Source organism: Pygocentrus nattereri, chromosome 13 (genome assembly GCF_015220715.1).
Source record: "Pygocentrus nattereri isolate fPygNat1 chromosome 13, fPygNat1.pri, whole genome shotgun sequence".
Lineage (NCBI taxonomy): Eukaryota > Metazoa > Chordata > Actinopteri > Characiformes > Serrasalmidae > Pygocentrus > Pygocentrus nattereri.
In genome coordinates, this window is record NC_051223.1 from 14,247,068 (window position 1) to 14,265,018 (window position 17,951).

At 37.5% G+C, this 17,951-nt stretch overlaps 1 protein-coding gene across 2 annotated transcripts in view; it reads right to left on the bottom strand.

Moving 5' to 3' along the window:
- rhbdf1b (rhomboid 5 homolog 1b (Drosophila)) overlaps nt 1-17,951 on the bottom strand; it is a 53,202-nt gene that overhangs the window by 18,289 nt on the left and 16,962 nt on the right. The window contains exons 2-4 of one of the 2 annotated variants that reach the window (XM_017705519.2): nt 5,286-5,430; nt 3,993-4,135; nt 1,523-1,636 (exon numbers count right to left, since the gene is read on the bottom strand). In XM_017705519.2, coding sequence (XP_017561008.1) covers nt 1,523-1,636; nt 3,993-4,135; nt 5,286-5,402 — 374 coding nt within the window. In that variant the 5' untranslated portion in view covers nt 5,403-5,430. The remainder of the gene's footprint in view (nt 1-1,522; nt 1,637-3,992; nt 4,136-5,285; nt 5,431-17,951) is intronic. The other variant, XM_017705520.2, reaches the window with a different exon arrangement.

The window sequence follows — 17,951 nt, forward strand, 5'->3', positions numbered from 1 at the left end:
TACATAAAGCTTTGCTAAATTTGACATAATTCTAATTTTATTTTTAGATATCAGGTCTAATATTAATCTGGTCTCAGTCTTTTCTCGGTCTCACTTTTCTCGGTTTTCTCTCTTTGATCAGTGGCATTCACCAAGTAGTTTGTTAGCATTTGCAAATGAGCTACAGAGAACCATCAAAATAAAACCTGACTTCCATGTCATATTCAGTTCCCTAAGCCACTGTTGCAACAGAGCACATAGGGCTGGTTGGAGCACTCTAGAGCAGTCGACACTGATAAGGCACCACTACTGTCTTGCATCAGGTCTCAAACTGAATGACTTGACTAAACAAACTTTACAGGACATGTTTAGTCATGAGAAGATCCATGCTTCCATGCTTTCCTCCTTTATTTCCACTAAAGAGCACAGTTAGGCCTTTGAAGTGAGGCAGACTGCATGCTATGGGACCATTAAATGATTAGCCTTAAACACAGCCCCAAGTCCGCAGAAGCAGAGGCAGGCTTTGATGCGCTCCTTTGCTCTTGTGTGCTGTATGGAGGAGATTGTTTCATGTCTGTGTAGGAGTGTGTGTGTTCTGACACTGTTTATAAGTCAAAGAGCATTAGGAGAACGTTATTCTCCTCTGCTTGAAATTTAAGTGCCAAACACTGCCAAACAAACTCAAAGTGTAGGCTACTGCCCTGCCAAAGCAACTTAACCATTGGCGATATTTTGGTAAGGTTGCTAATGTTGTCAATTCAGTGCACAGCTGTGTTAGCTTGTATGTAGCAATAGTCACATTTTGGCTCCTTAACTGGAGGATCTGGTGTCATTTAGAGGAAAAATGTCAGTGTACCAAAATGCATCAGGTTTGGACCGCAATAAAAAAGAAAAATCTCCTGGCTTTATGTATCTTTATGTATCTTTATGTAACTGTGTAGGCTTAAAAAAAGAATGGAGTAAAAAGTATGCTTCTCTCTTGGAAATGTATTTGTTTCAGTATTCAATTTCAGTTATTTACATTTACATTTACAGCATTCAGCAGGCGCTCTTCTCCAGATTTAGAGAAAGTATCTTTGCTAGTTACCAATAGAGAAAGTCAGTCCTGAGCTCAAATACTGCTAGAAACAAAAAATCACTGTAGCTACCCAGAGAAAAAGGAACAATGTTGAACATAGCACAGTGTAATGCAATACAATATAATACAATACATAAGTGCAGTACAATACATTACAATCAGTACTTAATTCAGTAGTCATTTAAGTGCTGTAGAAGTGATGTGTCTTCAGTCTGCGTTTGGAGACAGTGAGGGACTCCGCTGTATGGACAGCCAGTGGGAGTGTTGTTACTGCTGTTTGAAACTAGCCAGGTTGAAACAACAAACAACAATGAGGCATTTGCCGCCATGCTAATGTTAGCGTAAATACACTGTAAAAAACCTACATCTAACAGCATGACCTTTCACATGCATGTAAATAATTTTCATCTCTCAGAAAGAAACTTGTCTGTGGTCTGGGGGGCATCTCCCTTTGTTCTACAGTACCTGAGGACGATTTGGGGCAGAGACTGGCGCCTAGGGGCATCCAGGCGGGATGAACACTGGCCTTTAACCAGCACTGTGCTCATCTGCTCAAAACGCACCCTCTTCCCTGTGGGGCTGTTAGAGGGCCCAGCAGGGAGAGGCAGGAGGAAGAGGAAATTGGAAAGAAAGGAAGAGAAAGAGAGAGAGAACTCAGTTAGAAAGAGGTGAACTTAGATCGAAAATATTTTAGAAAGACGTTAAAATATGTTAGTTTGAAAAGTACAGTTGAAAACACTAAAAGTTCAAAGATTACACTGGAAATAAGCAGCATTATACAGATTTTAAAGCTGCAGAAAAAAAGGTGGAATAAAGTCAGAGAGGGAATCATTACACTGACAGATGGTGACAGATGGGAACAAAGGTGTAATCTAGAGAAGAATGTAAAAATGGAAAAATCTGCACAAAGATTACATTTTATATTGAAGAAGTAAAATAATGTTTGACAAAACAACACCTCAGAGTTTAGAACTTTCAAAAAGGAAAACTAACAGTGGAGGCTATTATACAAATTACACTATTATACAAATTATACAAATACAAAACCATGCTACTCTGCTGACTATGTTGACCACTGTTTTGGCAGAATGCACCTTCAGATTTGTATTTACAAACACAAACACACACTTTTGGAGTTAGGGTTAGGTTTATATAGTGCTTTGCAAAAGTATTCAAACCCCTTTAAAAGTCACTAGATTCACTGACACTTATAAAGGTTGTTTCAGACAGGATTGTTATTGCACACCAACATGCTTGTCAGGCAAATTTTCAAAACCAAAATAGGTTACCTTTTAGCTAGTCTTTAAAAAAAAACTGAAAAATGCTGCTTGCATGAGTGCTCAATCCCTTCGGACTAGTACCTTTTTTTTTAAAAATCAAATACTAGAAAAACTACTTTCTACCAGTTTTGCACACTGTTTGGAAGATTTGCTCCAGGTTGTTCAGGTGAGATAGATGATACTTTTTCAAATTTTATTGAGATCTGGACTTTGACCTGGCCATTGTAGAGCAGACATTTTTTGTTGTTCAACCACTCCTGTGCTTTTTTGGCCTTGTGCTTGGGATCACTGTTCTGCTGAAAGGTGAAGTTTCTGCTAAGCTTAATTTTTTTTAGCAGACTGAAGCAGGTTATCTAGCATATCTCCCTGCACAACTGCACCTTACCTGCACTGTACTGCTGCTGTTAGAACAATACTGTTTACACCTATTACTGCACAGAGTAATATTGTTTACTGTTTACTGTTTACATCTGTCACTTGATGCACTTTATGAACAGCTTCTACACTTATTTGCACATACGCACATGTAACTTTAATTTTATTTCAACTTTGCACATACTGTACACTTTTTGCTTTTACCTTTACTATGGTTTTTTAGAGTTATTCTTATATTTTCTTTTTTTTCTTCTCTTAAGAGTATATATGGTGAATGGAGGAACAGCAAAGTAAGAATTTCATTGGACAGTGCAACTGCCTGTTCTGCTGTGCACATGACAATAAAACTCTTGAATCTTGAATCATACAAGCTCATTGTTTGGAGAGCTGACTGGTGTACCCTTACTTGAAGCTCAGCCACTGAACTCACAAGCCCCTTCCTTGCTCTGATGCTGAGTTTTGAGGGACAGCATTGTTTAGGCAGTGCCTGGGTGATATGATGCAGTTACAATTTCTATTTCCATTTCCAACAATGCTCACTGGGATCTCCAATTGGATATTATTTTGCTATATATAATTTGTCCATAATTTTTTCTCCCACAGTGCCTTACAGTTTTCCTTTAGATTCACCGTCTGATGGGTGGTACTTGAATTAAAGGGTCTTTTATCCAGAAAACATCTTCTTATGAACTTCTTTCATAATTCACAGGTAGAGGTCAATTGTAAGCCAATTTTAATAATTTAATTCAATTTTTATTAGGGAAATATATTTCTTTTATATAGACTAGGAGGAGCTTCTGTAGAACATGGGGTTGAATACTTATGCAAACAGAATTTTCAGTAGTTTTTGTCACAAAATATTTTTTTCATAAAACCTATATCCCTATAAAGTGATTGACTTTTGAAACTTTTGAAATAAAATATAACACAGCACAGTATGTCAAAGTGTCATTTGTAATCCATACAAATCTGATGTCTGGATTACATCAGATTAAGCACAGTATATACTGTAAATCTTGGTATATACTGATACATGAAGTGTTTGACTGCTCAAAAAAAAATAAGATTAATACAGTTCTACATATGTGATATGCTTTTGCTTAACCTTTTATAGGTCTCTTTTATAGGTTATCATCCAATTCCTAGTTTGGTCAATACTTCATAATGGTAAATTAAGTACTGGTGATAGAATTTAACAGATGCATGTGACGACCGGGGGTATTAAGAGACATCTGGAACCAAATAAATGTGTGTGTGTGTGTGTGTGTGTCTGCTTGTACCTTTTGATGGTCTGGGAGATGGAGGGTTTGCGCAGTACTGACGGTCTGCGGCAGCCATTGGGGTCCACCGGTGGGCATCTGAGCTGGATGTTCTCAGTGGGCACACTGGCACTGCGCAGGTACAAGCTGTTATGTGCCCATGGCTAGAGGAGAGAATAGAGCACATACTAAAGTGTCACACTAAATACATTAACAGCAGCAAATCTGTGTAACACAGATCATATCAAATTACAGCCTGAATAGTGTCTATGTTGTGAAGGCACAGGTGATATTAAAGTACAGCTCATTTTAAAGGATACTTTAAATTGCAGTAAGTCACAGCAGTGCCTAACTGCACTAAACCTTGACAATCATCTACCAAAGTAACTTTCAGCAACCGCAATAATATAAACAATAATTGACCTTATTGTACCTACATCAGTAGAGTGCAGAAGAGTTTGGTGTAATGTACTTCCTTAGTCCCTACAGTATGCAAAAGTTTGAACACTTCTGGTCAAATGACAGGTTTTGTTGAGAAAATAAGTTAACACATTCTCTAGGGGAAATAACTCGTTATGGCATTTTTAATGCAAATTTTTGTGCAAAATTTTGATGTCGGGGTCACCTTAAAAGTTTTCTTTTCTTTATTTTGAATGGTTGTTAGTCTTAAGTAAAAGCTGAAAGTTGTTCATTTGAGATTAGTAGCTGTAAGCTGATGTGTATTGTGTTAATGGTTGACTTTGTAACTTACCTTCTTCTTATTGGAAGATGGGTGTTTAAGTAATTTTATTTGTTTTTTTTTTATTGTATTTTCTGTTATTTGTGTATTTAAACAACAATGCAATCATTATTTGCTTCAACCCTGATGAAGCCCTGTGTGCCGAAACACATTAGTTACAAATAAAGTCTGAATAAAGTCATCAAATGTTTTTGCTTTTACCAGGCACCTTGTTGGACAGTGAAGTTGCGCCAGACCTGCTGGTCCAAAGCTAATTTTTTTTATTTATTAACTTATTTTCTCATTACATTTTGCACAAGATGCATTACCCACTCAGCTTACTGCAGTTTAGCCTGTGCAGTTCGTGGAGTAGAATGATTCAACACACTGCTGTTTCTGGTGAAAGAACATGTATCACTGGAGTTTTCCAAACTCAAATGACCAGATATCCTGAAGGACTGGCTGAACTTGAATTTTTATGATTTCCAGAGGCAGCCAATCAGTACAGGGCTCATGTACATACAGGCACAGGAATAAAACAGCCTGTTCAATTCCATGGGTTAAAGGAATGGATTCTAAGGGATTCTAAGGGATACCTGCAGGAAGCTGTTGTGCTCCTCCATCAGGCTGTGTGCGGTGGGGATGTCGAGTTGGAGCCAGGGAGGCTTCTTTCTCTGCTGACCATTGCTGCTCTCTCCATCAGCCTCAGCCATGCTGGGTACCCCTCCCCTTGGCAGCAGGCTGGATGGAAAGAGATAAAAACACTCAACAAGACACACACAATTGGGTGAATATTACACACAGTGCAGCGCTGCTTTATGTAAGACCCTAATCCTCACTTCCAGCTGGTGACTGTGGCATGAGTGGCAAACTGCTGTCAAGGTCCTGTCCTTACAGCACTCGTGCACACTCCACTGTATTTTTTTTCTGTCCACTTTTTTTTATCATGTGGTCGTCTTTTATTTAGAATGAGTGGTATTTGAGCTGTGCATACTGTAACATGCCAAAGGAAACAGGTCTACATGTAATAGTTAACAATAAAAAAACTCATAATAAACTGGATTCATCACCACCACCACAAGGCTCTGCTTTCCTTTTCTTGCTTATGAGTAATGCATCATTCCATGAATTATTGCTGTTTTCATTTCCACCTCAAGCTGGAACATTAAAATTTGTCCATCAACCTGTCTCTGTTTCAAAAATAGGCAAAGATTTGGTAGCCTGTTACAGACACACAGATGCAAATACAGATTAGGATACTGACAAAGCCTAATGTCCCAAGACTAACATTGATACAACTGACATTTTTGTAATACTGAAAATATATACACTTTTTAAACATTTTATGGATTTAGCAAAAACAGTTTTGAAAGTCTTTACAGATGTTTTAAAGTAAACAAACTGTCTATTTAGTTTCAGTTTTAGCTTTCAGTATTATGACAAACGCATGTGCCTATTGATCCATCTATTAATGCCATTTTGCGCTCCTCAAGATATAATTGGTGTAAAATAATAGGCATTAAATACAACCCCAATTCCAAAAAAGTTTGGGCGCTGTGTAAAATGTAAACAAATGTAAATAAAAACAAAATGCAATGATTTGCAAATCTCATAGACCCATATTTTATTCACAATAGAACATAGAACACATATCAGATGTTGAAAGTGAGACATTTTACCATTTCATTAAAAACATTAACTCGTTTAGAATTTGATGGCAGCAACACATCTCAAAAAATTGGGACAGGGGTAACAAAAGATTGGAAAAGTAAGTGGTACTAATAAAAAAACTGCTAGAGGAGAAATTTGCTACAAACTCACATGACTGGGTATAACGAGCATTTTAGAGTCTCTCAGAAGCAATGATGGGCAGAGATTCACCAATCTGTGAAAAACTGTAAAATTGCGAAGACTTTGGATATCCCACCATACATAATATCATAAAAAGATCAGAGATTCTGGAGAAATCCCTGTACGCAAGAGACAAGGCCAATGGTCAATACTGGATGCTTGTGATCTTTGGGCCGTCAGGCAGCACTGCATTGAAAACAGGCACGATTCTGTACTGGAAATCAGTGCAGGGGCTCAGGAACACTTTCAGAAATCATTGTCTGTGAACACAGTTCACCGTGCAATCCACAAATGCTAGTTAAAGCTGTATCATGCAAAGAAGAAACCATATATAAACAGGATCAAGAAATACTGCCATCTTCTCTGGGCCCAAGCTCATTTAAAACAGACGGAGGTGAAGTGAAAAAGTGTCCTGTGGTCCAATGAGTCAAAATTTTAAACTCTTTTTGGAAATATTGGACTCTGCATCCTCCAGATTAAAGACCTCCCAGCTTGTTATTAGCACACAGTTCAAAAGCCAGCATCCATGATGGTATGGGGTAGCATTAGTGCACATGGCAGGGGTGTCTAGCACATCTGTGAAAGCAACATTAATGCTGAATAAATTATAAAGGATTTGGCAACATATGCTGAGATCCAGGCAACATCTTTTTCAGGGAAGGTATGCGTATTTCACCAAGACAAGGCTAAACCACATACTGCATCCATCACAACAGCATGGCTTTGCAGAACAAGAGTCTGGGTGCTGAACTGGCCTGCCTGCAGTCCAGACCTTTCACCAAAAGAAAAGTGTCCCAACTGTTTTGGAATTGGGGTTGTAATTAAAAATACCTGTAACATGTTGAGCTGTAACAATCACTTTTTACGTATATGATAAAGATATAATTTAATTAAAAAAAATGTAATGTAACAAAAACATTTGGTGTCAATTTTACATACCACAATATTACAACTGACATTTAAGGCCTCACTGACAGAGCAGGGCTCATTTAAATTTTAGTTTTTCAGTGAACAGTGCAGATCTCAGTCTGATTCCACTGATATACCCTGATAAACAACCAATACAGGGTTTTCATGTGAAACATCTGTGAACCACTTCAAAATTAAATGCAGCGAGAAGGTAGAGCCATAAATCCTAATCAGAGCCCACACAGGGAGAAAGGGAAGTGCTTTGTCTGTCTAGAGAAAGTATCTTTGCTAGTTACCAATAGGTTAGAGAAAAAGACAGTCCTGAGCTCAGGTACTGCTAGAAACAAAAGTCACTGTAGATACCCAGAAAAAAGGAACAGAGTTGAACACAGAACTCTGTGCTGTACAATGCAATACAATACAATACAATACCAGTAAACTACAGTACAGAGTGCATTCAACAATAAAGTAAACTACAATATACAGTGCAATACAATAAAATATATAAATGCAGCACAATATATTGCAAACAGTACTTAATTCAATGCTCATTTAAGTGCTGTGTAAAGAAATGTGTCTTCAGTCTGCATTTGAAGACAGCAAGAGACTCTGCTGGTCGGACAGCCGGTGGGAGCTCATTTCACCACTTGCCAGTACAGAGAACATTCTCGACGCTTGTCTTCCACACGCCTTGAAGGATGGCGGGTCAAGCTGAGCTGTACTCGACCTTAAAGGGCTCGTGGTACAGTTTGAGATTTCACCATTGCCATCAAGTTGGTAGGGGCTGGTCCATTTTTGACTTTGTAGGCAAGCATTAGGGTTTTAAATCTGATGCGAGCAGATACAGGAAGCCAGTGAAGGGAGTGCAGCAGTGGGGTGATGTGGCTGAACTTGGGCAGATTGAAGACAAGCCGTGCTGCCGTGGTACAACTAAGTTCTTCAACTGAAAGTACTGAAGACCATAGTGACAGCATTTTTTCGTTCTCTCTGTTTTGTTCATTTAATGCAACTAATAAAGTCTAAGGCAGCTAAACTGATTTATAAGCTATTGTGCTTAGCAAGCTCTTTACTTTGTTACTAATATGAGAAGATGTAATGCACTTTACTCTAAGTAACAAGTGTCTACACTTACACAGAGTCAACCACAGCTTATATTTTTTTTCACAAAACGAAAAATATTTGTTCTGCAAGCATTCATGCTAAAATTAGCATGAAATGCACCAGGATTTTTATAGTTTTTAAATGTTCATTAGTTCTCATTTTTATTTGGTTTTTCATTTTGGTTATGTTTCAGTTAGTCTGAATGTGCATTAATAGTTTTCCCTCTGTTTTTATTTCTTTATTTTAGTGTTATTTAGTTTCAGTTTAAGTTTTTAGTATTATGATGAACACTGACCTCATCTCAGCTGTGCTTAAAGACAGCGAAACACAGCAGATATCCACTGATAACTCAACTTCACTGAAAAAAAACCCCAAAAACGAATTTTTTTTTCAGCTATTCCATTTAGTTTCAAACAGTTTTGCAGTGGACAGTATAGTTTTCGTGTGTTTAAATTTTTGTTTTGTGTGTTTATTTTTTTTGCTACATTTTTATTAGTTAACTTGGCCTGTCCCAATCATTAACTTTTTTTCTCTACATTTTTCTTTTGAGAGTAAACACAAAAAATACTTGTTCTGCAATTATGTATGCTAAAATTGGCATTAGCTGTACTAGCTATCAAATGAACAAACAAACATTCCCCCTAAACGTCTTACAGCACACATTTAGAAGTTAGAACTTAAAAGTTAGAAAAAGAAAAGACAGAAGAAAGAAATGCTTCTTTTTTTTTTAAATATGCATTTATTCAGCTCAGGTCAACTAATGAAAACACATCTGGCTTGTTGTGACCAGGCGGTTATGTAATAGTTGTGAGAAGCTTAACAACCATGTTTTTTTCACTGCCAGTTTTCCTTTAAGTAATAGTTTAATTTAACAAACAAACATCTCCCTAAATGTGTAATAGCACACATTTAAAAATTTAGAACTATAAAAATTAGACTTTTTTATTTACATTTATTTGACTCAAGCCAATAGTAAAAACACATCTGGCTGACATAATGCTTGTTGTGATATGATTGTAAACTCCATATACTTATGACTGGGTGTTTTTCATAAATTAAGGCATTCAGGTGATCCAACAAAAGTGAAACAGATTTAAATCTTAAATCACGTCAAGAGTTCACAAATGTGATTTTAATATAGCACTGTACATGCAATACAAGCACAAATATTTGGTATTTTGTCCACATCAAACAGTCCTACCCTTATGTCCTCATGGTCATGCTTTTCACAAGTTCTGTGTTAGTGCTCTTCCTAAGAGCAGTAAGATCACACACATTTATGCACTGGTGCATTCATGCGCAGGTACAGGGTCCTAGCAGTAATGATGGGAACTTTTAGCACCAAACAGAGAACCACAAAACTGTGTGGTTGACTGACAAAGTCAAGGAACAATTTGCTAATGACTCCATTTGAGTCCATGTATTTGCTCTACTTCAGATATTTCACCATTTCAAGAAACACCAGTCGAGCATATCAAAATATAATGCACAACAGACTGGAGACACATTCAGAACCCATCTGTCAGCATCATAATGAACAATTGAGCATGTTGTCTCTGAATGCCAGACACATTTAGTAATGGCCACTCCATTACTCTTGCTCTGCTCAATAGACCAGAAATCTCTCATTTACTGCGATGAAAGAGCATAGTCAAAAAAAAAAATGAAGCCAACTGAATGGACAAATGATGAGATGATGATTATTGACTGCAGTGCCACACACACAGAGCTCCAGAATGGTATGGAAATGTGCATGGGGATTCCACTCCAAGTGTGGGAGCTGTTTGTTTCTGAAGAAAATATAATGCAGTGCTGTATGAGGGATGTTTTTTCTAATCAGGCCGATGAACACTGTCCAAGTTAAAGGCTCATTTTGAAATTCAAATGAACAGTCTGCCTTGGAGAACACAGAGGAAAAATGGCGCAGTTTGTATCATTACTGGAGCCATTGCCTTGCTATGAAAGCACTTGGTCCAAGAACCAAAAGGTCCAAGTGCTCCAGCCAAGGCCAACAAGCTATGCGCCATTCAACACCAACTGCTTCACCAGCCAGGCTTCCTGACGACGCTGAGCTACTTCCAGCCTTTTGGAGAATGGAACGTGGCACCAGACACCAAACGGGTCAGGATAGCACAAATTGTTCTTCTACCAGCTCTGGCTTTGATGTAAAGGCGTGTTATTCAAGAAATAAGAAACCAATGTGTTTTTTGAGGAAGCAAAAACACAATCCTTGAAATAGTGTCTCATGGCAACAAGCCCACCACATCCTACCGCAAACCACATCTTCCCCACAAAGAAGCACATTAAAATCAGTGGTTAAGTACTCTCAGGTTTAGAGCACAGCAGCAGAATCTTTTCCTTATTATGCTTATCAAGAACTCACAAAAGCACACTGTTAACCTTCTTTTGTATAAACCCACACACCGGCACTTCACTGTCCATGCTCCACCAACAAATGCATTCTTTTGTAGCTCCTCCGTGAGGTAGGACAAACTTCACAGAACACTGGCATACAACCTAGTACGACATTAAAACTCTAACTCTGTCAAAATACTTCAATTTAGAATATGTTATTAATTTCATAATAATAATATTTATTTGTTTTTGTAATAGTGTTTATTCGTATGTGTATGGAATACCCCACTGTTAGGAGAGTATTAGCGGCAAAAATGCAATATTACAATGCTTCAAGAAGTTTTCACAACACACGAAATGTCATGATATTCATTTTTTCTGACATCTGAAAAGTTTGAATGGACCAAGTCATGTCACATTTAAAAAATTCTATCAAATACTATGAATCCAGTGATTTGTACTGATTTGTACTTAAATTTTCATATACTCTATGGCATAAAATCCAATTAAAGAGGACTAATTATGATCCCTTTTTAATCAAACAAGCAGTTGCTTATTCTTCTTCAAGTACTGCGGATATCCAGAATATGCTCAGAAAAGCATATTCTGACAAACTATGAATCTAGTTTGTGTTCATGTACAGAAAATCAAACTGTGACATACTGTGACATGATTTATCCCGATAATAATAAATATTGTCAAACTGCCCAGCCCTTTAGGATAGGTGCACTTTTTTTGATGTACAATTGCACAGGATTGTGGCAAAATATCCAGCATTTCCAACCTGCTTAGTTACAACAACATAGTCCAGATTCATTAGGTTGAGAGAGTTTTGCTAGTGTTATGTGAAGCTTGTACAACCTTGCAAAAGTATGTGTGGATGGAGCATAGGTAGATTAATTAAAGTTTTCTCACTAAGGCACATGATTAATCTGAACCATCCACAGTCTTCATGTCTGCACACACAAATATGTACTTTCACACAAAAATCAGCTGTATTCTCCCTGATTCTGACCAGAAATGGCAGGCTTTGCCTGAAAACACACACCACACTCCAGCTTCACAACCATAATTTCTGACTATGGGAACTGTTACTGAAATACCACCACTTTCAGAAGTACATAACATTTCCGAGAAGTGCACTTGCAGCTGCTATCTGAAACGAAAACAGACAATTAGGACTGCACCATGTAAAAGGTTTGAGGCAGTGACATACGGCAATAAACAAGATCTAAGTATATCTAAATGCCATCTACCTAAACCAGCTAACAGTAAATCAATATACAGTTGTACGCGAAAGTTAGAACAACCCTGAAAGGAAGTTAACCCATCCTCTGCAGAGAATATACTTAAACATTCAAAATGGCATTTTGAAGCACAATTTCTATTCTATTCTATTTACTTGTTAAATGTAATATATTGGATACATATTAAATATGCTTCAACCATCACACAGGCTAGATTTCTTCGCCAATATTTTAAAGCAGCACTGCGTATGATGTTTTTTATTAGGATAAAATAAGTAGCTAAATACTAAATAATACTAAATACTAAAATGTGGTGTGTGTGTTCTGCTACAAGTAGTAGTACAAAAGTAGTAGTACAAAAGTAGTAAATTGATGGGATGCAAAATAATGTGAAATGGAGACTCATTGAAGTATCAGGAGATTTTAAATAAAAATGTGGCTGCCTCAGCCAAAAAGATAAAACCACTGGATCTTCCACCAGGACAGTGAACCAAGACATATGGCCAAAACCACACAAACATGATTCAGTGGTTACAGAATCAAGCTTTTGACATGGCCATCCCAGTCCCCTGATCTACTGGAGTTTTTCTTTATTGAGGAGTCTCAGATTCCTTGTTCTGTATTCTCCAGTCTTACCCAGCATTCTAGGAAAAGGTATGCTGCCCAAAGTATTAAATGCAAGGATGTTAATAATCATGATCTGTATGGGGATTTTGTCTTCTTTTCTTCAATGAAACAAAATTTTAGATAACTCTCTTTCCAGTGTGAGATTGAACTGTAATTTACAACAAAGACATATTTTCATGTTCTTTTATACCCAGCTATACCAAGCGTGCCAATAATTATGGAGCTGATCAACTGGGATCAACATTACAGAGTAATGCAATATTTATTTGATGATGCTCAGAACACTGGTAAAATTAATTAGCATGGGGGGAGATGGTGTACAATAATTTTTTGTTCAATGTTGGTAATTTTATTTAGTACAGATTTTATTCAGATATTATTAAGCATCAAATGTTGAAGGCTTCATAATCCAATCATATTGAACTGAATAATACAGTAGCTGCTTCATACTGGCCAAGATGCTTATACAGCACTAAAAGGAGTAACTGGCCCATACAGTCATGTTCACAACAAAAGTAATACTTCCTCTCACATTTTGGACCTAAAGGTCTGCTCTTGGATTGTAGTTGTGTAGTTGAACATTGTGTTTTGTGCAACAAGCTGCCTGTGTTCTTTAAAGCATCAGTATGCACTGGTTAAGAACCTGCATACTCCATAATAATCCCTCATTAGTCATAATGCGGGCTTGACTTCTGTCACAACTTGTAACCCTCCTTCCTGATGGAATAAGTCTGTGCCGTGTTGAAATGCAAACATGGCCAATGTTTTCACTAAGACCAGATGTTGCGGTGAGACGTCGGGCCTGTCTGTTTGAACAGGGATTTAGAGGGGGCAGATGTCCGCATGTTTCTGGACAGTGATGGATGACCTCATTTAGCAAACACTTCCTTCCTCTGAATGTGAACCTCTCCCTGTGTTCTTCCTCAGAGTCAATTTGCTTTAGTCACACTTTAAATTCTAACTCTCACCTCTTGACCTCATGAGAATGTGTCTGAACCATGACCAGCACAGAGAAAGATGCTATTTTTACAACAGCCTTCCAAAGGCTGTGTACAGGTAAGTGAAAAATAACTCTCAACCCCCCAACAAAGGCTACGGCAGTCTTCTAAAAACATAAACAGAACTCTAGGAGGCTTTTCTAAATTTCTTTTCAATGAAAAATGCTATAAAAATGCTGCTCAAAAAACCACAATTAAAATACCTCAGCCTAAAATGCAGCTGACCTATACTTGCTCTGCCCAAAATGTGTGCTTTTAGGGGTTAGACAAGCTTTACAAAATGTTCATAAAAATTCCATTCAAATGTTGAGGTTCTAAGCAAAATTTCAGAGAGTGTAGTATGATATTGCACAGTTACTGAATAATCTTCCCAATTGTAGAACCAGAGAAACACAACAATGGCCTAACAACACATTAGCACCCACCTGAGATAATGGCCTAGCAACCACTTAGGAACCATCTGGGAATTTATAGTAATGTCCTAGCAATACTCTAGCAACTAATTGGGAACCAATACCAACAACTTGGCAACACCCTACCAACCACCTGGGATAACACAACAAATGCCTAGCAACCCCTCAACAAACACCTGAGATACCATAGGAATGGCCTAGCAACACCTTAGCAACCACCTGGGATACAAGAGAAATGGCCCAGCAATATCTTAGCAAATAGTATCTTTTTAATTATAAATTATATTCATTTCATACGTATATGAAAGACCACACTGTTAGGACAGATCTGGTTTATTCTCACTTAATCGAGCTAATGTTAGTATGTTTGTAATTTCTTTGTTTTGTCCAACCTGCCTAGATCTGATTAGCAATGACAACATAGTGTAGTCAAAATCCAAAGTGCAGAATTTTAAATTGTGAATTCAACATTATGAAGTGACTCTGAAAACAAAAAACTGGTGGTCCGAAATAAATAATTCGCATAAGTTGTTGAGACAAAACAACATATAATTTGTTCATTTTTTGAAGGAAGCACTGACTATGTCACAATATACTCTGAAAATCCCAGAATCATAATGCAATTCATTAGTATAACAGTACTACATTGTCATATTGCCCACCCTTAGCTGTGTGTAGTGTATGTGGCTGATACAAGTATGAATTCTAAATGAAATTCCGTAGGTTTGCCGCTAATTCTACAGAATTGATCTTTACAAGATTTGAGCCCTGTCTAATCATTCTTTCCAGTGACAATAACCCATGACATTCCCATGGTGTGCACACTGTCTGGCACTTCTTGCACACAATCAGCATACAAAGAAATACACAAACACACACAGAGGTGGAACTGATTCAAATTTATTACATAGAGACACAACTGCTCCATCTCAGGATAGAGGGAAGATATCACCCATCTGACCCATCTGAGAAGAAACCTTACAAAAATCTAAATCACAAGACTGGCTGTTCTGAGTTCAGGTGTGTATTGCTAAGTAAAGGTCTAAACTGACGCCACTCATGAATAATAATAATTATCATATAATAATTTATTACTATAACAATATTGTCCAGTTTATTATGCCATTCATAATTGATTTTTTCATGAACATTTTCAACCTCTTTCTAGCACTAAGGTTGTTTTTGTTAATGTGCCTTTAAGGCCAGTCTGTGTAAATGAGCTCTGTTTTAATTGGCTGTTCTGTATTTTTGCTCATTCCAAAAGCATTCCAGGCTAAAACACTCCTTATAACCTCAGCGCGTAGGGGTCGGCCTAAACTGCTGTACCCTGAACAGGCAGATATGTTTAAATTAGTTGGTTTTAGTGACGTCACAAAAAACACTACATTTGAAACAGGCTGTTTTTACAGCTTAGTTTCTACATATGGACTGCCATAGGATGGGACTAGGGAGTGAATAGTACATTTTGAAAATTCAGCAATGTTTATATACTACATCAAAATCTTATGTTTAAAAGGAAATTGGTCTAATACAGAGTTTTCCACATGGGCTCTTGAATCAATGTGAATTAGAAGGCTGGATTGAAATATGGTATTTGGGAGGGTTTCTGCACTAGCTTCTTCATTTAAAAATTTGGTGGTGTTGTGAGGAGGAGGAGGAGGAGGCAAAAAATGATATTATTTGTTAATACAGTTTTTCCCTGACTGCTGGTGCACAGTGATGTCATCAATAGTCAGAGACATTTTTGCTAGAGATTGCTAGATCTACCCTTGTCAGCTGTAAGTGCTATTATTATGAAAAGAAGTGACTCCATGCACTGTATTGCAACTTATTTTATTTTTTTATCATATCATTACATAATATCATTGGGCAGAATACTACTATTTAAAATTTGTGATGACTGAATACTAGACACACTGCTATAAATGTATTCAGTATTTCATCACAATACATATAAAGTAACATATTCAGAATACATTTAGAATGCATTTAGAATACTCTTCTTCATAAGGCACATTGAAAAAACTCTGTTGTCATTTTATTTCATTCTAACTGTTCTTTACTGTTACTGGTTGTTGGTTTTCTTCATATAAATCTTCCAATAATATGGTGCATGAAATAATTTTCCTTTTTCATACACATACTCCAGTGGCAAAATTTTACTATAGAATGGGTAGCTATGTTTTTTCCAGTATTTACATGTACATAACTTGCCACAAAATGCCTGCAGGAGTCCAGTATAACATTGATGCTAAGCTTATCTGTAACGTTGGGGAGTGAGGAGGCAGACGCATATGCTGAGATAAGCGACTTTTATTATGGGCAAATCCAGGGTCATGGACAAAACGGTCCAGGTTCAAACAGCTGATACGGAGAGCAGGAGGGACAGACATGACAAAATTAACACAAAACCTCAAACAAGAACCAAACACCATGAGAATACAATACAAACAGCCAACACATGAAACACGATCAAACAAAGACCAGCACTAGACTAAGGAAAACACAGGGCTTAAATACAAGAGGGCTAACGAGGTTCAGGTGGGAAACAGATGGTAACAATCAGGGGTGGAGTCAGACAACAAGGGGGTTGGACTGAGCCAAAACAAACACACATGGATGAAAAAGTAAAACAAAAAGCACATGGACAGGACTGGGAGGGGCCAATCGTGACATTATCACTCATTAACATGTTCACCACTGAAGAGACTGTTCAGATCAATCATCCTTCAAATGAGTTTAGTAACCCTGATCATCATATTGATTGACTTTCTCTGCTTTGTTTGACAATAATTGTGTTGTAATATATCTCATTGATTTGCAACCGCTTGGCATATTTGTATCTTGCGAAATCAAAGCAAACTAAATCATTTTTCCCTGTTTGGAAAGAGATTAATGTGTTTCACCTTGCTGACAGCATGTTGTGACACCTGCATGGCAAATAAAGTTGGTATGGAAATTGATTTTTGATGGCCTCCATACATCAATAAGCAGCATTCCAAGGAAGACATTAACTGTGAAAGACTGCAAGAACCTGGGAACATCCACCAGCTATAGACAAGTATAATGACACATTTGGCTGCAATACAAGCTACTTGGCTGCTAAAAAAAAACTTGCATGTTCCTCCAGGAACCACTTGAGTGACCACTGAAATTTTCATCAGACCTGCTTGCTAGTCTGGGCACACAGCCTGGCAGAGTGCTCTGCATGCATGCTGGGAAATGCCTCACATACTTTTGCACAGCCAGAGTCATTCTGCACCATTTCATTCATTGCAGCACACACTGATAGTGGCACTGGGCACTCTCCACTTACAGAGCCAGCCTGTGTGTGCAATGTCAAGCTGCTCTTACTGAGTGCATGCTGTGCTAATAGACCCCATTCATCTCACCAGTGGAGTTTAATTGATTTGGACAGTCAACACACATGCTGTTAAACTACTGTAAAGGACCAAGATGGTACAGTCTTTAATAGCTGTCCTTTCTGTGTGACTGTTAAACAAATTCTGTAAAACATGTAACAAGTCACGTTTGTGCATACATTACAGAGAAAAATCTTAATTTTCATTTTTTTTACACAGAAGTTTCTCTTCCCACATTAGTCATGGTCAGTTCCTACTAGTTTGGACTTCCCACCTCACACAATGCTGAAATTTAGAGAGGTTACTTTTGCAGAAAAATGACCTACATAATGTATATGTCAAGCATTATAGCAATTCCTATTTTAGTTGTATTTTTTTACCCATGCATAATTGTTTATT